This window comes from Scyliorhinus torazame, chromosome 19 (assembly GCF_047496885.1).
Source record: "Scyliorhinus torazame isolate Kashiwa2021f chromosome 19, sScyTor2.1, whole genome shotgun sequence".
In the NCBI taxonomy this organism is placed as follows: Eukaryota; Metazoa; Chordata; class Chondrichthyes; order Carcharhiniformes; family Scyliorhinidae; genus Scyliorhinus; species Scyliorhinus torazame.
Window position 1 is genome coordinate 44,926,923 of NC_092725.1, and position 25,071 is coordinate 44,951,993.

Here is a 25,071-nt window from a genome sequence, read left to right on the forward strand (position 1 = left end):
AAAGGAACCACGCAGGCAGAAAGGAACCACGCAGGCAGAAAGGAACCACGCAGGCAGAAAGGAACCACGCAGGCAGAAAGGAACCACGCAGGCAGAAAAGCACCACGCAGGCAGAAAGGAACCACGCAGGCAGAAAGGAACCTCGCAGGCAGAAAGGAACCACGCAGGCAGAAAAGCACCACGCAGGCAGAAAGGAACCACGCAGGCAGAAAGGAACCACGCAGGCAGAAAGGAACCACGCAGGCAGAAAAGCACCACGCAGGCAGAAAGGAACCACGCAGGCAGAAAAGCACCACGCAGGCAGAAAAGCACCACGCAGGCAGAAAAGCACCACGCAGGCAGAAAAGCACCACGCAGGCAGAAAGGAACCACGCAGGCAGAAAGGAACCACGCAGGCAGAAAAGCACCACGCAGGCAGAAAGGAACCACGCAGGCAGAAAGGAACCACGCAGGCAGAAAGGCACCACGCAGGCAGAGTGTGGCAACAAACTGAGCAATTTCAGATTAGGCCCAGGTGCAGAATGGGTGGTAGATCATAGAATTTACAGTGCAGAAGGAGGCCATTTGGCCCGTCGAGTCTGCACCGGCTCTTGGAAAGAGCACCCTACCCAAGGTCAACACCTCCATCCTATCCCCATAACCCAGTAACCCCACCCAATAATTTGGCAATTTTGGACACTAAGAGCAATTTATCATGGCCTTATCTTCATTTCCCTCCATGGGTCCAGCACGCACTATCTTCTCCACTCTCATAACTTTCAGTTCTATAATTATGATGTTTAAAGCCCTCCCAATCAAGTTTTCAATCTCCCCTCCCCAATAGTGGGAAATGTAGTCCTTTTTCCTATTTCCACTATTGACGGCTGCATATCAGATAATGACTATCGGACACTTAGTTGTCTTGAAAGAACATGAGTTGAAACTGTGTGCCAAAACATGCAGTAGTGAATCAATTACCCTGGCCCATCCTCCTTTCGACAGGATGGGAGTGGAGGTGGGCATGTGACCTCAGGAGGAATGAACATAAGAACTAGGAGCAGGAGTAGGCCATCTGGTCCCTCGAGCCTGCTCCACCTTTCAATGAGATCATGGCTGATCAGGGGCGTCATTCTCCGACCCCCCGCCGGGTCGGAGAATGGCCGTTGGCCGCCGTGAATCCCGCCCCCGCCGAAGTCTCCGCTCCCGGAGATTGGGCGGGGGCGGGAATCCGGCCGCGCCGGTTGGCGGGACCCCCCGCTGGATTCTCCGGCCCGGATGGGCCGAAGTCCCGCCCAGGAATTGCCTGTCACGCCGAACATAGAACATAGAACATAGAAAATACAGCACAGAACAGGCCCTTCGGCCCACGATGTTGTGCCGAACCTTTGTCCTAGATTAATCATAGACAATCATAGATTATCATTGAATTTACAGTGCAGAAGGAGGCCATTCGGCCCTTTGAGTCTGCACCGGCTCTTGGAAAGAGCACCCTACCCAAACTCAACACCTTCACCCAACACCAAGGGCAATTTGGACATTAAGGGCAATTTATCATTGGCCAATTCACCTAACCTGCACATCTTTGGATTGTGGGAGGAAACCGGAGCACCCGGAGGAAACCCACGCAGACACGGGGAGGACGTGCAGACTCCGCACAGTCAGTGACCCAAGCCGGAATCGAACCTGGGACCCTGGAGCTGTGAAGCAATTGTGCTATCCACAATGCTACCGTGCTGCCCTTGAGAACAAATAAATCTACACTATATCATTTAACCGTAATCCATGTACCTATCCAATAGCTGCTTGAAGGTCCCTAATGTTTCCGACTCAACTACTTCCACAGGCAGTGCATTCCATGCCCCCACTACTCTCTGGGTAAAGAACCTACCTCTGATATCCCTCCTATATCTTCCACCTTTCACCTTAAATTTATGTCCCCTTGTAATGGTTTGTTCCACCCGGGGAAAAAGTCTCTGACTGTCTACTCTATCTATTCCCCTGATCATCTTATAAACCTCTATCAAGTCGCCCCTCATCCTTCACCGTTCTAATGAGAAAAGGCCTAGCACCCTCAACCTTTCCTCGTAAGACCTACTCTCCATTCCAGGCAACATCCTGGTAAATCTTCTTTGCACCTTTTCCAAAGCTTCCACATCCTTCCTAAAATGAGGCGACCAGAACTGTACACAGTACTCCAAATGTGGCCTTACCAAAGTTTTGTACAGCTGCATCATCACCTCACGGCTCTTAAATTCAATCCCTCTGTTAATGAACGCGAGCACACCATAGGCCTTCTTCACAGCTCTATCCACTTGAGTGGCAACTTTCAAAGATGTATGAACATAGACCCCAAGATCTCTCTGCTCCTCCACATTGCCAAGAACTCTACCGTTAACCCTGTATTCCGCATTCATATTTGTCCTTCCAAAATGGACAACCTCACACTTTTCAGGGTTAAACTCCATCTGCCACTTCTCAGCCCAGCTCTGCATCCTATCTATGTCTCTTTGCAGCCGACAACAGCCCTCCTTACTATCCACAACTCCACCAATCTTCGTATCATCTGCAAATTTACTGACCCACCCTTCAACTCCCTCATCCAAGTCATTAATGAAAATCACAAACAGCAGAGGACCCAGAACTGATCCCTGCGGTACGCCACTGGTAACTGGGATCCAGGCTGAATATTTGCCATCCACCACCACTCTCTGACTTCTATCGGTTAGCCAGTTCGTTATCCAACTGGCCAAATTTCCCACTATCCCATGCCTCCTTACTTTCTGCATAAGCCTACCATGGGGAACTTTATCAAATGCCTTACTAAAATCCATGTACACTACATCCACTGCTTTACCTTCATCCACATGCTTGGTCACCTCCTCAAAGAATTCAATAAGATTTGTAAGGCAAGACCTACCCCTCACAAATCCGTGCTGACTATCCCTAATCAAGCAGTGTCTTTCCAGATGCTCAGAAATCCTATCCTTCAGTACCCTTTCCATTACTTTGCCTACCACCGAAGTAAGACTAACTGGCCTGTAATTCCCAGGGTTATCCCTAGTCCCTTTTTTGAACAGGGGCACGACATTCGCCACTCTCCAATCCCCTGGTACCACCCCTGTTGACAGTGAGGACGAAAAGATCATTGCCAACGGCTCTGCAATTTCATCTCTTGCTTCCCATAGAATCCTTGGATATATCCCGTCAGGCCCGGGGGACTTGTCTATCCTCAAGTTTTTCAAAATGCCCAACACATCTTCCTTCCTAACAAGTATTTCCTCGAGCTTACCAATCTGTTTCACACTGTCCTCTCCAACAATATCGCCCCTCTCATTTGTAAATACAGAAGAAAAGTACTCGTTCAAGACCTCTCCTATCTCTTCAGACTCAATACACAATCTCCCGCTACTGTCCTTGATCGGACCTACCCTCGCTCTAGTCATTCTCATATTTCTCACATATGTGTAAAAGGCCTTGGGGTTTTCCTTGATCCTACCCGCCAAAGATTGTTCATGCCCTCTCTTAGCTCTCCTAATCCCTTTCTTCAGTTCCCTCCTGGCTATCTTGTATCCCTCCAATGCCCTGTCTGAACCTTGTTTCCTCAGCCTTACATAAGTCACCTTTTTCCTCTTAACAAGACATTCAACCTCTCTTGTCAACCATGGTTCCCTCACTCGACCATCTCTTCCCTGCCTGACAGGGACATACATATCAAGGACACGTAGCACCTGTTCCTTGAACAAGTTCCACATTTCATTTGTGTCCTTCCCTGCCAGCCTATGTTCCCAACTTAAATCAAACCTGGTATTTACCGGCGGGACCAGGCAGCGTGGGCGGGCTCCGGGGTCCTGGGGGGGGGGGGGGGCGCGGGGCGATCTGACCACGGGGGATGCCCCCACGGTGGCCTGGCCCGCGATCGGGGCCCACCGATCCACGGGCGGACCTATGCCGTGGGGGCACTCTTTCCCTTCCGCCTCCGCTACGGCCTCCACCATGGCGGAGGCGGAAGAGACTCTCCCCACTGCGCATGCGCGGGAAACTGACAGCGGCCGCTGACGCTCCCGCGCATGCGCTGGGAAACTGACAGCGGCCGCTGACGCTCCCGCGCATGCGCCGCATTTCCGCGCCAGCTGGCGGGGCAACAAACGCCATTTCCGCCAGCTGGCGGGGCGGAAATCCCTCCGGCGTCGGCCTAGCCCCTCAATGTTGGGGCTAGGCCGCCAAAGATGCGGAGACTTCCGCACCTTTGGGCCGGCGCGATGCCCGTCTGATTGGCGCCGGCATTGGCGCCAGTCGGCGGGCATCCCGCCGTTGGGGGAGAATTTTGCCCCTTTTGTGGACTCAGCTCCACTTTCCGGCCCGAACACCATAACCCTTAATCCCTTTATTCTTCAAAAAAACTGTCTATCTTTATCTTAAAAACATTTAATGAAGGAGCCCCTACTGCTTCACTGGGCAAGGAATTCCATAGATTCACAGTCCTAAATCTACTTCCCCTTATTTTGAGGCTATGCCCCGTAGTTCTGCTTTCACCTGCCAGTGGAAACAACCTGCCCGCATCTATCCTATCTATTCCCTTCATAATCTTATATGTTTCTATAAGATCCCCCCTCATCCTTCTAAATTCCAACAAGTACAGTCCCAGTCTACTCAACCTCTCCTCGTAATCCAACCCCTTCAGCTCTGGGATTAACCTAGTGAATCTCCTCTGCACACCCTCCAGTGCCAGTACGTCCTTTCTCAAGTAAGGAGACCAAAACTGAACACAATACTCCAGGTGTGGCCTCACTAACACCTTATACAATTGCAGCAGAACCTCCCTAGTCTTAAACTCCATCCCTCTAGCAATGAAGGACAAAATTCCATTTGCCTTCTTAATCACCTGTTGCACCTGAAAACCAAATTTTTGCGACTCATGCACTAGCAAACCCAGGTCTCTTTGCACAGCAGCATGTTTTAATATTTTATCATTTAAATAATAATCCCTTTTGCTGTTATTCCTACCAAAATGGATAACCTCACGTTTGTCAACATTGTATTCCATCTGCCAGACCCTAGCCCATTCACTTAGCCTATTCAAATCCCTCTGCAGACTTCCAGTATCCTCTGCACTTTTTGCTTTACCACTTACCTTAGTGTCGTCTGCAAACTTGGACACATTGCCCTTGGTCCCCAACTCCAACTCATCTATGTAAATTGTGAACAGTTGTGGGCCCCAACACTGATCCCTGAGGGACACCACTAGCTACTGATTGCCAACCAGAGAAACACCCATTAATCCCCACTCTTTGCTTTCTATTAATTAACCAATCCTCTATCCATGCTACTACTTTCCCCTTAATGCCATGCACCTTTATCTTATGCAACAACCTTTTGTGTGGCACCTTGTCAAAGGCTTTCTGGAAATCCAGATAGACCACATCCATTGGCTCCCCGTTTTCTACCGCACTGTTAATGTCCTCAAAAAATTCCACTAAATTAGTTAGGCACGACCTGCCCTTTATGAACCCATGCTGCCTCTGTCCAATGGGACAATTTCCATCCAGATGCCTCGCTATTTCTTCCTTGATGATAGATTCCAGCATCTTCCCTACTACCGAAGTTAAGCTCACTGGCCTATAATTACCCGCTTTCTGCCTACCTCCTTTTTAAAACAGTGGTGTCACGTTTGCTAATTTCCAATCCGCAGGGACCACCCCAGAGTCTAGTGAATTTTGGTAAATTATCACTAGTGCATTTGCAATTTCCCTAGCCATCTCTTTTAGCACTCTGGGATGCATTCCATCAGGTCCAGGAGACTTGTCTACCTTTAGCCCCATTAGCTTGCCCATCACTACCTCCTTGGTGATAACAATCCTCTCAAGGTCCTCACCTGTCATAGCCTCATTTCCATCAGCCACTGGCATGTTATTTGTGTCTTCCACTGTGAAGACCGACCCGAAAAACCTGTTCAGTTCCTCAGCCATTTCCTCATCTCCCATTATTAAATCTCCCTTCTCATCCTCTAAAGGACCAATATTTACCTGAGCCACTCTTTTTTGTTTTATGTATTTGTAGAAACTTTTACTATCTGTTTCTCCCAGTGTCTGCCTGGGTTTCCTCCGGGCGCTCCGGTTTCCTCCCACAGTCTAAAGATGTGCAGGTTAGGTGGATTGGCCGTGTTAAATTGCCCTCAGTGTTAAAGGTCCAAAAAGGTTAAGTGGGGTTACTGGGTTACGGGTATGGGCTTAAGTGGGGTACTAATTCCAAGGGCCGGTGCAGACTCGATGGGCCGAATGGCCTGCTTCTGCACTGTAAATTCTATGATATTATGATCGAGGGAATTGAGTCTGGAAAGACAATACATGTATCAGGGTTTCAGCACAGAAGGTGGGTTAACATTTCAGAATTGGATCAACTTTCCCTGTGATGCGCCGATGTTGGGAGTGATGTCCAGTTATGGATGAAAAAGGTGGGTTGACTCAACCCAAATGAGTTTTAAAGAGGGATTGGAGTCAGTGGGGAGGGTGCAGAGTTTAAGGCGGGAACTCAATGTGAGGGGTTTTGTCTTCAAATCGGTCATTTGGAGTAAGCTGTGATTTGCCCATGAGTTGCAGCAGATAATAAGGAAAGTAAATGGAATTTATAGTTAAAGTAAATTGGCATTGATAGCTAAAGAAAGAGACTATAAGGCAAGGAAGTGTTGTTTCCACTGTACAAGGCATTGGTGAGACCACACCTGAGTATGGTGCAGTTTGTTCTCCTGGGAAAAGATGTAGTGGCATTGGAGGTAGTTCAGAGGAGGTTCACTGAATTGATTCCAGGGATGACGGGTTTGTCGTATGAGGAGATACTGAACAGATTAGGCCTATACTCCCTAGAATTTAGAAGAGTGAGGGGAGATCTAATTGATGTGTCCAAGATGCTAAAAGGTATGGATAAAGTATACGTGGAGCTGATGGTTCCTCTTGTGGAGCAATATAAAACAAGAGGTCTTACTTAATCTTAGAATAAGGGTTGGCAAATTTAAAACAGATTTGAGGAGAATCGCCGGGGGGGGGGGGGATTCACGTGACGTCGCCCTGACAGAGGTCCGCCGATTCTCCGGTCACCATTGGTGCCGTGCCAGTCAGGGGCCACTCTATGTGGCCCACCCCCGGCGATTCTCTCGCGCTCCGAGACCCGCCGGCGCCATTCACCTGTGGTCCTACTTGGCGGGACCTCAGCGTTCATGCTGTGGGTGGGCGGCCTGGTGGGGGGATCCTACCCCGGGGGGGCCTCCACGGTGGCCTGGTCCGCGATCAGGGCCTACCGATCGGCGGTCCGGCTTATCCTGGTGGGGGCCTATGTTCCTCCGTGCCGGGCCCCTGTAGCTCTCCGCCATGTTGCGTCGGGGCCGGGGCGGAGAAGGAAACCCATGCGCATGCGCAAACTCTCGCCGGCCGTAGCGCGCATGCGCAAACCCGCAGCGCCCATTCTGACGCCGGTATCGGCAGCTGGAGCTGCGCGAGTCGCTCCAGCGCCGTGCTGGCCCCCTTTGCGGCGCAGGGTCGCTGCTCCTAGGGGCCTGTTTACGACAGCGTCAACACTTAGCCCCAGGATCAGAGAATCCCGCCCTACTGCTCCCAAAGGGTTGTGAATCTACCCCAGAGTGCAGTTGATTCAGAGACAGTGAGTAAATTTAAGGAGGAGTTAGACAGATTTTTAATTGGCAATGGGTTGAAGGGTTATGGAGAACGGGCGGGACAGTGGCGTTGAGGCTAGGATGGGATCAGCCATGATCACATGGAGGGTGAGAGGCTCAGGAGACTAAATTGCCTACTCCTGCTCCTAGGTCATTTGTTCCAGGGAGGAGCTTCTCTGGCTGATTTTGCAATCCAGCTCTTGGTCTGTAGCATTGTAGGCAGCAGATGAGGAATATACCAGCCATGATAGAACAGCGGAGCAGGTTTGATGGGCTGAATGGCCTAATTCTGCTCCTATATCTTATGAACTTTTGAATTCACATTGGTCGGGCAATCTGACAAAGCAGATCATGGGGTGGAGACAATGATGGACGGGGAAGTTTCCCATCATCAATGTACATTTGGAGAATAATAATAATAATAATAATAATAATAATAAAAATAAGTGCTGATTGTCACAAGTAGACGTCAATGAAGTTACTGTGAAAAGCCCCTAGTCGCCTGTTCGGGGTGGCCAGTACGGGAATTGAACCCGCGCTGCAGGCCTTTTTCTCCATTACAAGCCAGCTGTTTAGCCCATTGTGCTAAACCAGCCCCTTGCTGATCCTATATCCATGAATAATATTACAGAGGAGAAGATGAGGATGAAGAAGAGGAGGTCAAAGACAGATCCTTAGGGGGCCCTGTAGAACTGGACGAGTAGTTATTGAAGATACTCTGGCTCTATTCAGACAATTGGAATGGAGCCACATGTGCTGGCTAAAGGGAAATGGTCATAGAAGATGGTGGTATGGTCAATTGTACCAAACACATTCAAAAAGGCTTGTGATGATACATCATGGTGCTGCAGGAGGATCGGTGCGGGAGAGTCATAGAATCATTGATATTTACAGTGCAGAAGGAGGCCATTCAGCCCATCGAGTTTGCACCGGCCCTTAAGCCCCTACTTAAGCCCACACCTCCACCCTATCCCCGTAAAACTAATAACCCACCGTAACCTTTTGGACACTCAGGGGTAATTTAGAATGGCCGATCCAGTCAATTTGCCCACCTTTGGACTGTGGGAGGAAACTGGAGCACCCGGAGGAAACCCACGCAGACACGGCAAGAAAGTTCCTCCAAGTCAGAGTTAGGGAACTGGAGCTGGAGTTGGATGAACTTCGGATCATTCGGGAGGCAGAGGGGGTCATAGATAGCAGCTTCAGGGAATTAGTTACACCAAAGATTGGAGATAGATGGGTAACTGTAAGAGGGACTGGGAAGAAGCAGTCAGTGCAGGGATCCCCTGCGGTCGTTCCCCTGAGAAACAAGTATACCGCTTTGGATACTTGTGGGGGGGGGGGGGGGGGGACTTACCAGGGGTAAGCCATGGGGTACGGGCCTCTGGCACGGAATCTGTCCCTGTTGCTCAGAAGGGAAGGGGGGAGAGGAGCAGAGCATTAGTAATTGGGGACTCGATAGTCAGGGGCACAGATAGGAGATTTTGTGGGAGCAAGAGAGACTCACGTTTGGTATGTTGCCTCCCAGGTGCAAGGATACGTGATGTCTCGGATCGTGTTTTCCGGGTCCTTAAGGGGGAGGGGGAGCAGCCCCAAGTCGTGGTCCACATTGGCACTAACGACATAGGTAGGAAAGGGGACAAGGATGTCAGGCAGGCTTTCAGGGAGCTAGGATGGAAGCTCAGAACGAGAACAAACAGAGTTGTTATCTCTGGGTTGTTGCCCATGCCACATGATAATGAGATGAGGAATAGGGAGAGAGCAATTAAACACGTGGCTACAGGGATGGTGCAGGCGGGAGGGATTCAGATTTCTGGATAACTGGGGCTCTTTCTGGGGAAGGTGGGACCTCTACAGACAGGATGGTCTACATCTGAACCAGAGGGGCACAAATATCATAGAATTTACAGTGCAGAAGGAGGCCATTCGGCCCATCGAGTCTGCACCGGCTCTTGGAAAGAGCACCCTACCCAAGTTCAGCACCTCCATCCTATCCCCATAACCCAGAATATAGAGGTCAGGAGCACAGAATTGACTTTGCAGGAAGGGGCCAGTGTTCAGGTAGGTGGTTTGAAGTGTGTCTACTTCAATGCCAGGAGTATACGAAATAAGGTAGAGGAACTGGCAGCATGGGTTGGTACCTGGGACTTCGATGTTGTGGCCATTTCGGAGACATGGATAGAGCAGGGACAGGAATGGATGTTGCAGGTTCCGGGGTTTAGGTGTTTTAGTAAGCTCAGAGAAGGAGGCAAAAGAGGGGGAGGTGTGGCGCTGCTAGTCAGAAACAGTATTATGGTGGCGGAGAGGATGCTAGATGGGGACTCTTCTTCCGAGGTAGTATGGGCTGAGGTTAGAAACAGGAAAGGAGAGGTCACCCTGTTGGGAGTTTTCTATAGGCCTCCAAATAGTTCTAGGGATGTAGAGGAAAGGATGGCGAAGATGATTCTGGATAAGAGCGAAAGTAACAGGGTAGTTATTATGGGAGACTTTAACTTTCCAAATATTGACTGGAAAAGATATAGTTCGAGTACATTAGATGGGTCGTTTTTTGTACAATGTGTGCAGGAGGGTTTCCTGACACAATATGTTGACAGGCCAACAAGAGGAGAGGCCACATTGGATTTGGTTTTGGGTAATGAACCAGGCCAGGTGTTAGATTTGGAGGTAGGTGAGCACTTTGGGGACAGTGACCACAATTCAGTGACGTTTACGTTAGTGATGGAAAGGGATAAGTATACCCCGCAGGGCAAGAGTTATAGCTGGGGGAAGGGCAATTATGATGCCATTAGACATGACTTGGGGGGGATAGGTTGGAGAAGTAGGCTGCAAGTGTTGGGCACACTGGATATGTGGAGCTGGTTTAAGGAACAGCTACTGCGTGTTCTTGATAAGTACGTACCGGTCAGACAGGGAGGAAGGCGTCGAGCGAGGGAACCGTGGTTTACCAAAGAAGTGGAATCTCTTGTTAAGAGGAAGAAGGAGGCCTATGTGAAGATGAGGAGTGAAGTTTCAGTTGGGGCGCTTTATAGTTACAAGGTAGCGAGGAAGGATCTAAAGAGAGAGCTAAGACGAGCAAGGAGGGGACATGAGAAGTATTTGGCAGGTAGGATCAAGGAAAACCCAAAAGCTTTCTATAGGTATGTCAGGAATAAAAGAATGGCTTAGATAGGGTGGATGTAGGGAAGTTGTTTCCATTAGCCGGGGAGACTAGGACCCGGGGGCACAACCTTAGAATAAAAGGGAGTCACTTTAGAACAGAGATGAGGAGAAATTTCTTCAGCCAGAGAGTGGTGGGTCTGTGGAATTCATTGCCACAGAAGGCGGTGGAGGCCGGGACGTTGAGTGTCTTTAAGACAGAAGTTGATAAATTCTTGATTTCTCAAGGAATTAAGGGCTATGGAGAGAGAGAGAGCGGGTAAATTGAGTTGAAATCAGCCATGATTGAATGGTGGAGTGGACTCGATGGGCCGAATGGCCTTACTTCCACTCCTATGCCGGTCTTATGGTCTAATGACTAGGGTAAGAGTAGGGCCAGTCAAGGACAGGGATGGGAAGTTGTGTGTGGAGTCTGAAGAGATAGGCGAGATACTAAACGAATATTTTTCGTCAGTATTCACTCAGGAAAAAGATAATGTTGTAGAGGAGAATGCTGAGACCCAGGCTATTAGAATAGATGGCATTGAGGTACGTAGGGAAGAGGTGTTGGCAATTCTTGACAGGCTGAAAATAAATAAGTCCCCGGGGCCTGATGGGATTTATCCTAGGTTTCTCTGGGAAGCCAGGGAAGAGATTGCTGGGCCTTTGGCTTTGATTTTTATGTCATCATTGGCTACAGGAATAGTGCCAGAGGACTGGAGGACAGCAAATGTAGTCCCTTTGTTCAAGAAGGGGAGTAGAGACAACCCCGGCAACTATAGACCGGTGAGCCTCACGTCTGTAGTGGGTAAAGTCTTGGAGGGGATTATAAGAGACAAGATTTACAATCATCTAGATAGGAATAATATGATCAGGGATAGTCAGCATGGCTTTGTGAAGGGTAGGTCATGCCTCACAAACCTTATCGAGTTCTTTGAGAAGGTGACTGAACAGGTAGACGAGGGTAGAGCAGTTGATGTGGTGTATATGGATTTCAGTAAAGCGTTTGATAAGGTTCCCCACGGTAGGCTATTGCAGAAAATACGGAGGCTGGGGATTGAGGGTGATTTAGAGATGTGGATCAGAAATTGGATAGCTGAAAGAAGACAGAGGGTGGTGGTTGATGGGAAATGTTCAGAATGGAGTTTAGTTACAAGTGGCGTACCACAAGGATCTGTTCTGGGGCCGTTGCTGTTTGTCATTTTTATCAATGACCTAGAGGAGGGCGCAGAAGGGTGGGTGAGTAAATTTGCAGACGACACTAAAGTCGGTGGTGTTGTCGACAGTGCGGAAGGATGTAGCAGGTTACAGAGGGACATAGATAAGCTGCACTGGGCTGAGAGGTGGCAAATGGAGTTTAATGTAGAGAAGTGTGAGGTGATTCACTTTGGAAGGAATAACAGGAATGCGGAATATTTAGCGAAATTTGGATTTCGGCGGCAGCGGTGCGCAGGGGCCTTCTTGGAGGTGAGTAGTGAGTTTAAAAGCACTTACCTTTACAGGAGCAGCCCTTTGGATTTCGGCGGGAACCGGAAGTTCGACCTCTGGCAAGTCCCCCCCCCCCCCACAATAAATTCTGGTGGAGAGGAAACCCGAGACACTACACGTGTAGTGTCTCCCACCCACCCTCCTCCTCTAACCTAATAATAAGACCCATTGGTGTAAGGTAAGTGCCATATTATATTATATATTATTAGCATTGTGCAGGCCAAGGATTGGAGGTGGAGGAGCAGTCTCTGTCAGCGAGAGAACCTGAGAACATCTCAGAAGGTAAGCAAGTGATTTTTACTTTTATACCTTTTTTCAAATTGTGTGTGTCGGGGGGGACAGAAAAGCTGTGACCTGAGTGGCTGGTTGGGATTCTAACCTAAATTTTTTTTTTTTACTATTTGGGAACTAATTAAACATAATAACTTAATTATAATTTAGAGGATATCTAAGCCAGAGATCGGAGGATATTATAGTTAGCTATCGCATTTCTATTAGAAATCTAGTGCTAGGAAACAGATAGTTGACAGTAACTTTGTAATTTAAAAAAAAAAGTATTTATAAAAAAAAGACAAATTTTAATTAATTGACGCAATGTCAGTTAGAGGGGTGCTGTGCTCTGACTGTGAGATGTGGCAGGTCCGGGAGGCTTCCAGCGTCCTGGATGGCTTCATCTGCAGAAAGTGCACCCAACTGCAGCTCCTCACAGACCGCATGGTTCGGTTGGAGCAGCAATTGGATGCACTTAGGAGCATGCAGGTGGCGGAAAGCGTCATAGATCGCAGTTATGTAAGTGTGGTCACACCCAAGGTGCAGGCAGAGAAATGGGTGACCACCAGAAAGGGCAGGCAGTCAGTGCAGGAATCCCCTGTGGTTGTCCCCCTCTCGAACAGGTATACCCCTTTGGATACTGTCGGGGGGGATAGCCTATCAGGGGAAAACAGCAGCAGCCAGAGCAGTGGCACCACGGCTGGCTCTGATGTTCAGAAGGGAGGGTCAAAGCGCAGAAGAGTAATAGTTATAGGGGACTCTATAGTCAGGGGAACAGATAGGCGCTTCTGTGGACGTGAAAGAGACTCCAGGATGGTATGTTGCCTCCCTGGTGCCAGGGTCCAGGATGTCTCCGAACGGGTAGAGGGAATCCTGAAGGGGGAGGGCAAACAGGTAGAGGTCGTTGTACATATTGGTACTAACGACATAGGCAGGAAGAGGCATGAGGTCCTGCAGCAGGAGTTCAGGGAGCTAGGCAGAAAGTTAAAAGACAGGACCTCGAGGGTTGTAATCTCGGGATTACTCCCTGTGCCACGTGCCAGTGAGGCTAGAAATAGGAAGATAGAGCAGACAAACACGTGGCTAAACAGCTGGTGTAGGAGGGAGGGTTTCGGTTATCTGGACCACTGGGAGCTCTTCCGGGGCAGGTGTGACCTGTATAAGATGGACGGGTTGCATCTAAACCGGAGAGGCATAAATATCCTGGCCGCGAGATTTGCTAGTGTCACACGGGAGGGTTTAAACTAGTATGGCAGGGGGGTGGGCACGGGAGCAATAGGTCAGAAGGTGAGAGCGTTGAGGGAGAACTAGGGAATATGGACAGTGTGGCTCTGAGGCAGAGCAGACGGGGAGAAGTTGCTGAACACAGCGGGTCTGGTGGCCTGAAGTGCATATGTTTTAATGCAAGGAGCATTACGGGTAAGGCAGATGAACTTAGAGCTTGGATTAGTACTTGGAACTATGATGTTGTTGCCATTACAGAGACCTGGTTGAGGGAAGGGCAGGATTGGCAGCTAAACGTTCCAGGATTTAGATGTTTCAGGCGGGATAGAGGGGGATGTAAAAGGGGAGGCGGAGTTGCGCTACTTGTTCAGGAGAGTATCACAGCTATACAGCGAGAGGACACCTCAGAGGGCAGTGAGGCTATATGGGTAGAGATCAGGAATAAGAAGGGTGCAGTCACAATGTTGGGGGTATACTACAGGCCTCCCAACAGCCAGCGGGAGATAGAGGAGCAGATAGGTAGACAGATTTTGGAAAAGAGTAAAAACAACAGGGTTGTGGTGATGGGAGACTTCAACTTCCCCAATATTGACTGGGACTCACTTAGTGCCAGGGGCTTAGACGGGGCAGAGTTTGTAAGGAGCATCCAGGAGGGCTTCTTAAAACAATATGTAAACAGTCCAACTAGGGAAGAGGCGGTACTGGACCTGGTATTGGGGAATGAGCCCGGCCAGGTGGTAGATGTTTCAGTAGGGGAGCATTTCGGTAACAGTGACCACAATTCAGTAAGTTTTAAAGTACTGGTGGACAAGGATAAGAGTGGTCCGAGGATGAATGTGCTAAATTGGGGGAAGGCTAATTATAACAATATTAGGCGGGAACTGAAGAACATAGATTGGGGGCGGATGTTTGAGGGCAAATCAACATCTGACATGTGGGAGGCTTTCAAGTGTCAGTTGATAGGAATACAGGACAGGCATGTTCCTGTGAGGAAGAAAGATAAATACGGCAATTTTCGGGAACCTTGGATGACGAATGATATTGTAGGCCTCGTCAAAAAGAAAAAGGAGGCATTTGTCAGGGCTAAAAGGCTGGGAACAGACGAAGCCTGTGTGGCATATAAGGAAAGTAGGAAGGAACTTAAGCAGGGAGTCAGGAGGGCTAGAAGGGGTCATGAAAAGTCATTGGCAAATAGGGTTAAGGAAAATCCCAAGGCTTTTTACACTTACATAAAAAGCAAGAGGGTAGCCAGGGAAAGGGTTGGCCCACTGAAGGATAGGCAAGGGAATCTATGTGTGGAGCCAGAGGAAATGGGCGAGGTACTAAATGAATACTTTGCATCAGTATTCACCAAAGAGAAGGAATTGGTAGATGTTGAGTCTGGAGAAGGGGGTGTAGATAGCCTGGGTCACATTGTGATCCAAAAAGATGAGGTGTTGGGTGTCTTAAAAAATATTAAGGTAGATAAGTCCCCAGGGCCGGATGGGATCTACCCCAGAATACTGAAGGAGGCTGGAGAGGAAATTGCTGAGGCCTTGACAGAAATCTTTGGATCCTCGCTGTCTTCAGGGGATGTCCCGGAGGACTGGAGAATAGCCAATGTTGTTCCTCTGTTTAAGAAGGGTGGCAGGGATAATCCCGGGAACTACAGGCCGGTGAGCCTTACTTCAGTGGTAGGGAAATTACTGGAGAGAATTCTTCGAGACAGGATCTACTCCCATTTGGAAGCAAATGGACGTATTAGTGAGAGGCAGCACGGTTTTGTGAAGGGGAGGTCGTGTCTCACTAACTTGATAGAGTTTTTCGAGGAGGTCACTAAGATGATTGATGCAGGTAGGGCAGTGGATGTTGTCTATATGGACTTCAGTAAGGCCTTTGACAAGGTCCCTCATGGTAGACTAGTACAAAAGGTGAAGTCACACGGGATCAGGGGTGAACTGGCAAGGTGGATACAGAACTGGCTAGGCCATAGAAGGCAGAGGGTAGCAATGGAGGGATGCTTTTCTAATTGGAGGGCTGTGACCAGTGGTGTTCCACAGGGATCAGTGCTGGGACCTTTGCTCTTTGTAGTATATATAAATGATTTGGAGGAAAATGTAACTGGTCTGATTAGTAAGTTTGCAGACGACACAAAGGTTGGTGGAATTGCGGATAGCGATGAGGACTGTCTGAGGATACAGCAGGATTTAGATTGTCTGGAGACTTGGGCGGAGAGATGGCAGATGGAGTTTAACCTGGACAAATGTGAGGTAATGCATTTTGGAAGGGCTAATGCAGGTAGGGAATATACAGTGAATGGTAGAACCCTCAAGAGTATTGAAAGTCAAAGAGATCTAGGAGTACAGGTCCACAGATCACTGAAAGGGGCTACACAGGTGGAGAAGGTAGTCAAGAAGGCATACGGCATGCTTGCCTTCATTGGCCGGGGCATTGAGTATAAGAATTGGCAAGTCATGTTGCAGCTGTATAGAACCTTAGTTAGGCCACACTTGGAGTATAGTGTTCAATTCTGGTCGCCACACTACCAGAAGGATGTGGAGGCTTTAGAGAGGGTGCAGAAGAGATTTACCAGAATGTTGCCTGGTATGGAGGGCATAAGCTATGAGGAGCGATTGAATAAACTCGGTTTGTTCTCACTGGAACGAAGGAGGTTGAGGGGCGACCTGATAGAGGTATACAAAATTATGAGGGGCATAGACAGAGTGGATAGTCAGAGGCTTTTCCCCAGGGTAGAGGGGTCAATTACTAGGGGGCATAGGTTTAAGGTGAGAGTGGCAAAGTTTAGAGTAGATGTACGAGGCAAGTTTTTTACGCAGAGGGTAGTGGGTGCCTGGAACTCACTACCGGAGGAGGTAGTGGAGGCAGGGACGATAGGGACATTTAAGGGGCATCTTGACAAATATATGAATAGGATGGGAATAGAAGGATACGGACCCAGGAAGTGTAGAAGATTGTAGTTTAGTCGGGCAGTATGGTCGGCACGGGCTTGGAGGGCCGAAGGGCCTGTTCCTGTGCTGTACATTTCTTTGTTCTTTGTTCTTTGTCTTTGTAATGGTAAAGTTCTTGGAAGTGTGGATGAGCAGAGGGATCTAGGTGTCCATGTATATAGATCCCTGAAAGTTGCCACCCAGGTTGATAGGGTTGTGAAGAAGGCCTATGGCGTGTTGGCCTTTATTGGTAGAGGGATTGAGTTCCGGAGTCAGGAGGTCATGTTGCAGCTGTACAAAACTCTGGTACGACCGCATTTGGAGTATTGCGTACAATTCTGGTCACCGCATTATAGGAAGGACGTGGAGGCTTTGGAGCGGGTGCAGAGGAGATTTACCAGGATGTTGCCTGGTATGGAGGGAAAATCTTATGAGGAAAGGCTGATGGACTTGAGGTTGTTTTCGTTCGAGAGAAGAAGGTTAAGAGGAGACTTAATAGAGGCATACAAAATGATCAGGGGGTTAGATAGGGTGTACAGTGAGAGCCTTCTCCCACGGATGGAAATGGCTAGCACGAGGGGACATAGCTTTAAACTGAGGGGTAATAGATATAGGACAGAGGTCAGAGGTAGGTTCTTTACGCAAAGAGTGGTGAGGCCGTGGAATGCCCTACCTGCAACAGTAGTGAACCCGCCAACATTGAGGGCATTTTTTAAACATTTAGTTTATTGGATAAGCATATAGATGTTAATGGCATAGTGTAGATTAGATGGCTTTTGTTTGTTGACTTCCCATATCGGTGCAACATTGTGGGCCGAAGTGCCTGTACTGCGCTGTATCGTTCTATGTTCTATATTCTAAAGTGGGCAGCACGGTAGCATGGTAGTTAGCACAATTGCTTCACAGCACCAGGGTCCCAGGTTCGATTCCCAGCTTGGGTCACTGTCTGTGCGGAGTCTGCACATCCTCCCCGTGTGTGCGTGGGTTTCCTCCGGGTGTTTCGGTTTCCTCCCACAGTCCAAAGATGTGCAGGTTAGGTGGATTGGCCATGCTAAATTGCCCTTAGTGTCTAAAATTGCCCTCAGTGTTGGGTGGGGTTACTGGGTTATGGGGATAGGGTGGAGGTGTGGACCTTGGGTAGGGTGCTCATTCAAAGAGCCGGTGCAGACTTGATGGGCCGAATGGCCTCCTTCTGCACTGTAAATTCTATGAATGTGCAAACTCCAGAGTCACGAGGCTCCAGAATTGAACCCGGGTCCCTGGAGCGGTGAGGCAGCAGTTTTAACCACTGTGCCACCCATCGTCAGGACTGGGATGTAGCAACTCAACTGAGGGATTTAGATGTGTGCATGTGTGTGTGCGTGTGTGCACAAGGACAAGAATGAGGGACAGGAGTAGGGCAATGGAAAGGATTTGTGTGATGGGAGATTTGTAATTGTAAAACACCTTTCCCCATCACATAGAAAAAGTGACTCCAGTAAAGTGGAATCGTGGAACATAGAAAAATACAGCACAGAACAGGCCCTTCGGCCCACGGTGTTGTGCCGAATCTTTGTTCTAGATTAATCATAGATTATCATTGAATTTACAGTGCAGAAGGAGGCCATTCGGCCAATTGAGTCTGCACCGGCTCTTGGAAAGAGCACCCTACCCAAGGTCAACACCGCCACCCTATCCCCATAACCCAGTAACCCCACCCAACACTAAGGGCAATTTTGGACACTAAGGGCAATTTAGCATGGCCAATCTACCTAATCTGCACATCTTTGGACTGTGGGAGGAAACCGGAGCACCCGGAGGAAACCCACGCACACACGGGGAGGATGTGCAGACTCCGCACAGACAGCGCCCCAAGCCGGAATCGAACCTGGGACCCCGGTGCTGTGAAGCAATTGTGCTATCCACAATGCTACCGTGCTGCCCTTAAGAACAAATAAATCTACACTATATCATTCTACCGTAATCCATGTACCTATCCAAGAGCTGCTTGAAGGTCCCTAATGTTTCTGACTCAACTACTTCCACAGGCAGTGCATTCCATGCCCCCACTACACTCTGGGTAAAGAAGCTACCTCTGACATCCTCCCTATATCTTCCACTATTCACCTTAAATTTATGTCCCCTTGTAATGGTTTGTTCCACCCGGGGAAAAAGTCTCTGACTGTCTACTCTACCTATTCCCTTGCTCATCTTATAAACCTCTATCAAGTCGCCCCTCATCCTTCTCCGTTCTAATGAGAAAAGGCCTAGCACCCTCAACCTTTCCTCGTAAGACCTACTCTCCATTCCAGGCAACATCCTGGTAAATCTCCTTTGCACCTTTTCCAAACCTTCCACATCCTTCCTAGAATGAGGCGACCGGAACGGTACACAGTACTCCAAATGTGGCCTTACCAAGGTTTTGTACAGCTGCATCACCACCTCACAGCTCTCAAATTCAATCCCTCTGTTAATGAACGTTAGCACACCATAGGCCTTCTTCACAGCTCTATCCACTTGAGTGGCAACTTTCAAAGATGCATGAACATAGACCCCAAGATCTCTCTGCTCCTCCACATTGCCAAGAACTCTACCGTAAACCCTGTATTCCGCATTCATATTTGTCCTTCCAAAATGGACAAACTCACACTTTTCAGGGTTAAACTCCATCTGCCACTTCTCAGCCCAGCTCTGCATCCTATCTATGTCTCTTTGCAGCCGACAACAGCCCTTCTCATTATCCACAACTCCACCAATCTTCGTATCATCTGCAAATTTACTGACCCACCCTTCAAATCCCTCATCCAAGTCATTAATGAAAATCAATAACAGCAGAGGACCCAGAACTGATCCCTGCGCTACGCCACTGGGAACTGGGATCCAGGCTGAATATTTGCCATCCACTACCACTCTCTGACTTCTATCGGTTAGCCAGTTCATTATCCAACTGGCCAAATTTCCCACTATCCTATGCCTCCTTACTTTCTGCATAAGCCTACCATGGGGAACCTTATCAAATGCCTTACTAAAATCCATGTACACTACATCCACTGCTTTACCTTCATCCACATGCTTGGTCACCTCTTCAAAGAATTCAATAAGGTTTGTAAGGCAAGACCTACCCCTCACAAATCCGTGCTGACTATCCCTAATCAAGCAGTGTCTTTCCAGATGCTCAGAAATCCTATCCCTCAGCACCCTTTCCATTACTTTGCCTACCACCGAAGTAAGACTAACTGGCCTGTAATTCCCAGGGTTATCCCTATTCCCTTTTTTGAACAGGGGCACGACATTCGCCACTCTCCAATCCACTGGTACCACCCCTGTTGACAGTGAGGACGAAAAGATCATTGCCAACGGCTCTGCAATTTCATCTCTTGCTTCTCATAGAATCCTTGGATATATCCCGTCAGGCCCGGGGGACTTGTCTATCCTCAAGTTTTTCAAAATGCCCAACACACCTTCCTTCCTAACAAGTATTTCCTCGAGATTACCAGTCTGTTTCACACTATCCTCTCCAACAATATGGCCCCTCTCATTTGTAAATACTGAAGAAAAGTACTCGTTCAAGACCTCTCCTATCTCTTCAGACTCAATACACAATCTCCCGCTACTGTCCTTGATCGGACCTACCCTCGCTCTAGTCATTCTCATATTTCTCACATGTGTAAGAGGCCTTGGGATTTTCCTTGATCCTACCCACCAAAGATTGTCATGACCTATCTTAGCTTTCCTAATCCCTTTCTTCAGTTCCCTCCTGGCTATCTTGTATCCCTCCAGCGTCCTGTCTGAACCTTGTTTCCTCAGCCTTACATAAGTCTCCTTCTTCCTCTTAACAAGGCATTCAACCTCTCTTGTCAACCATGGTTCCCTCACTCGACCATCTCTTCCCTGCCTGACAGGGACATACATACATGTGCAAGTAAAGGTGTGAGGGGTGGAATGGATGTTTGTTGCAAAAAAGGCTTTCAAACATTCGACTGCACAATTCTGATCAAAAGGGAGGGTGGGAAATGGTTCAGAGATATCTCCTCGGGTGCTAAAACGCAGGTTAAAACAATCAAGTTACCTTCTTTTTGGCTTCTAGCTGTGCCAGGAGGCCAGTTTTTTCCCAGCGTGTGTATACTTGTTTTTCATAGTCATACGATGGAAAGAAGCACACAATGCCACCAGGGACCACATTGCACAGATTGACCAGCACCCGGCCACATTCATCCAGCTGCAAAGATAAGATTTGGTATTAAAAACAAAGCAGAATATAGGGCTTCCTTCATTGATCAGCATTGCACAGGACTGGAAGATAATACAGCAACTATGGACCTCAACTCTCAGAGCAGTCAGCAGGGCATAGAGGGAATTGCTGACCAGCTCGGTAGACATCCATTTTAAACAGAAACTTTGATCAAGGCACCCGCCACACCCATCACGCTCTGTCACTGCAATATCTCGATTACAAACCAGCTAATCCAGTTCGAGGATATTGTGGGTGGTTAGTTAGGGGCTCAGTCGTGACTCGCTTCAGAACCGATTGATGAAGAACAATTCTTTACTACCTTTGCAAGTACCCATTCAGAAACATTTGAAAGGAAACTCTTTAGACTTCAGGTAGCCTCAACAACTCTTTAGTCTGCAGGTCAGCAGCTCACTTCCGAGTATCAAGGATTGGTTGAGGAGAAGGAATCACTAAACTGGGATAGTTTCTCAGGCTTAATTTACACCAAAACTGAAAGTGGGCAATAGGATAAAGACAGGCAGAGGTTATTTTCTAAAGAAATTGTTGGAATCAAAAGAATCTTGCTGCACCATTCAGCCCGTCACTCTTTTGAAAGAGCTGTCCAATACGTCCCACTCCCTGACTCTTCCCCACAGCTCTTGAAATATTTATTTCTTCCAAATAACGTTCCCTTTTGAAAGCATCTGCTTTTCATCTTACTGCTAGATCACAGCAACTCACTGCACAAGAAGACATCTCCTAACCTTTCTCTTACATCTTTGTACTCTGGTTGAGAAAATTCCTCCCAGTGGAAACAATTTCAACAAAATCAGACTTTGCACGCAAGGTTCCTGTGATTCCTTAACTCACAGATTTTCTATGATTCCCAAGTGCTCGTGTTAACAGCTTCTCCCACCTAGCTTTAAGCACACAAACAATAAGTTTGGCAAAGACGTGCAACCACCAACTCCAGCAGACAGCAGGGGCTTAGGGGGCTGGTCTAGCTCAGTGGGCTAGACAGCTGATCCGTGATGCAGAGCAAAGCCTACAGCGTGGGTTCAATTCCCGTACCCACCGAGGTTATTCATGAGTGCCCCGCCTTCTCAAGCTTGCCCCTTGCCCGAGATGTGGTGATCCTCAGGTTAAATCCCCACCAGCCAGCTCTCCCCTCCAAAGGGGAAAGCAGCCTATGGTCATCTGGGACTATGACGACCTTACTTACAGGCAGGAATACTATATGATCCTAAAGGACTAATTTCCACTAAAATAATTAAATTTCCAAATTAGTTTTATTCCAGATTTACTGAATGAGCTAACCAAGCTTTGCATATTCAGCAATTTCGTAACGTTCAGCAACATTACATGCACCCTGCCAGAATTACAATATATAACAAACAAGATGATGTACTCTCATAACCATGAGTGTATTTGGATGCCAACCATCCAAAACAGATGGCTAAATAAGTGTACGCCTCGGTTATATACATATATAACCAAATAACTGTCTAACAGTTTTATCAAAAGATGGGCTTTAAATTCACATAGTTTTATATTCGATATGCTTTAAACTATAGATGGTCATAAAACTATGTATATTCTTACAGTTTAAGATTAGCAACTGTAAATCTTTAATATAAAACAACAGCAGGAAATCTGCCACTAAGATATTTGTGATTAGATAAACAGACAGCGACTGACCTTCCTAGGTGAGATGGGAACAAGCTCGGAACTAAAGTTTATACAAAGTTATCCAAAATATAAAAGTCTTATGTACAAATGAGATTATGCGGGTACATGTTGAATAGTCTATTGTTCTATTATCAGGAACATAACTAGAGTTCCAATCCATAACTTCGCCGAATTAATTTTTTCTCGTCATGGAACGAAGGGAGGCCTATAGCTCCAAGTGGGTGAGGATCACTGACAGTGGTAAATACCCATAATGGAAAAGGCTGATCACTCACTGTTTACTGGAGCACCCAGGACAATTATTGAGGAGGGATACAAGCAGGTTACATTATCTTCTGTTTGATCCCCTGTCAAAAGTCGTAAAAGTTTGCTCTGATAAGTATAACATTTCTTTGCTTTGTTTTCTCTTCTTTGTACTGGGTTTTGGAAAAGATTGGCACCATGACCGGTACGGACTTGGAGGGCCTGAGGGTCTGTAACTGTGCTGTATTGTTCTTTGTACTGTGAGGAACACTTTATTTTTTTAAATAAATTACTTCTTTGATTTTATTATTCAAAAAAAATGTTGGTCTTGCCTCGTGAGGTCAATGGTCTACCAAGAATATAGTTAATTGGGTGATTAACAAACATTTATGAACTGGAGTAATTTAATAATTGAGCAAGTACAAACTGAATATATCTCAGACTTACAACACCAAGCTTTATTGAGATATGCTGATTTATTTCAGATTTTGGAGACAATAGCAGGAATGTGGTCTGGGCTGAAATACTCACTAGTTGCGGCTTGTCTCTCTTCTGGTAGGTAAATTCAAGCTGTTGCCCTGAGGGACCACTACAGACGATTATGGGCAAAATATTTTCTGGCGGAATCACGTGACCTAAGAGGTTTGGGAGAATAGTCAAATAAACAGACGGTTTCACACTAAACCTAGCTCAGGAACAACCAGCTCATATAAAGAAATTGGTTAACCATTGCCCCATTTTCTCTTTGTTCGGGGATTGCAGCAATGAGCACTGCTGGCAGGTCAGCTCCAAACTCCTACTTAAGCCAACCTCAACAAGGAAACAGACCCAAGGTTCTTTGAAACATCTGTAAGCAAAATTTCAAAGAACAACACATCTTCACAGTGCTGCTCGCATCCATAAAAATCAAAATAACACAATAAAGGCATGTATTTTAGGCCTCATTTCACTGATTCAAAGGATTAGAGACTTACTCAGAACAGTGAGAACCATGGACAAGAGATTGGGTATTGCTTTGATTCGAAACATCATCTGTCCAGCAGGGTGCATCAACCACCAACTCACATCCTCCCCAAACTCTTATGGGACTTGGGTGACGCTGGCTAGACCAACATTTATTGCCCATCCCTAGTTGCTCTTCAGAAGGTGGTGGTGAGCTGCCTTCTTGAACCGCTGAAGCTCCTGAGGTGTAGGTACACCCACAGTGCTGTTCAGGAGGGTTTCAGGATTTTGCCCCAGTGACAGTGAAAGAACGGCGATATATTTCCAGGTCAGGATGTTGAATGACTTGGAGGAGAACTTCCCATGTATCTGCTGCCCTTGTCCTTCTAGATGGAACTGTTTGTGGGTTTGGAAGGTGCTATCCAAGGAACCTTGGTGAGTGCATGCAGTGCATCTTGTAGATGGTACACATGGCTGCCACTGTTCATCGGTGGTGGAGGGAGTGAATGTTTGTGGAAGGGGTACCAATCAAATGGGCAGCTTTGTACTAGATGGTGTCAAACTCCTGGAGTGTTGTTGGAGTTGCACTCATCCAGGCAAATGGAGAGTATTCCATTACATTTCTGGCCAGTGTCTTGTAGATAGTGGACAGGCTTTGAGGAGTCAGGAGGTGAGTTACTCGCCACAGGACTTTTAATCTTTGACTAGCTCTGGTAACCACAGTATTAACATGACTAGTCCAGTTCAGTTTCTTGTCAATGGTAATCGCCAGGATGTTGATAGTGGGGAATTCAGCACTGGCAATTACATTGAATGTCAAGGGGTGGTGGTTAGATACCCTGTTGTTGGAGATGGTCATTGCCTGGCACTTGTGTGCCACAAATGTTACTTGTCATTTGTCAGCCCAAGCCTGGATTTTGTCCAGGTCTTGTTGCATTTGGACATGGACTGCTTCACTATTAGAGAGCATGACACAGATCGGTCACTATTACAGAGAGAGCATGACACAGATCAGTCATTATTACAGGGAGAATGACATAGATCGGTCACTATGACATGGATCGGTCACTATGACATGGAGAATGACACAGATCGGTCACTATTACAGAGATGTGGAGATGCCGGCGTTGGACTGGGGTGAGCACAGTACGAAGTCTTACAACACCATGTTAAAGTCCAACAGGTTTGTTTCGATGTCACTAGCTTTCGGAGCACTGCTCAAGGAGCAGCGCTCCGAAAGCTAGTGACATCGAAACAAACCTGTTGGACTTTAACCTAGTGTTGTAAGACTTCGTACTATTACAGAGAGAACGGCACAG

General features: G+C 47.6%; 1 protein-coding gene across 5 annotated transcripts in view; it reads right to left on the reverse strand.

Moving 5' to 3' along the window:
- The window catches only part of ddx11 (DEAD/H (Asp-Glu-Ala-Asp/His) box helicase 11), a 231,371-nt gene that overhangs the window by 60,012 nt on the left and 146,288 nt on the right, over window positions 1-25,071 (reverse strand). For all 5 annotated transcript variants that reach the window (XM_072484222.1, XM_072484224.1, XM_072484223.1 and 2 more), the window contains exons 20-21: window positions 23,342-23,445; window positions 20,735-20,884 (exon numbers count right to left, since the gene is read on the reverse strand). In XM_072484222.1, coding sequence (XP_072340323.1) covers window positions 20,735-20,884; window positions 23,342-23,445 — 254 coding nt within the window. The remainder of the gene's footprint in view (window positions 1-20,734; window positions 20,885-23,341; window positions 23,446-25,071) is intronic.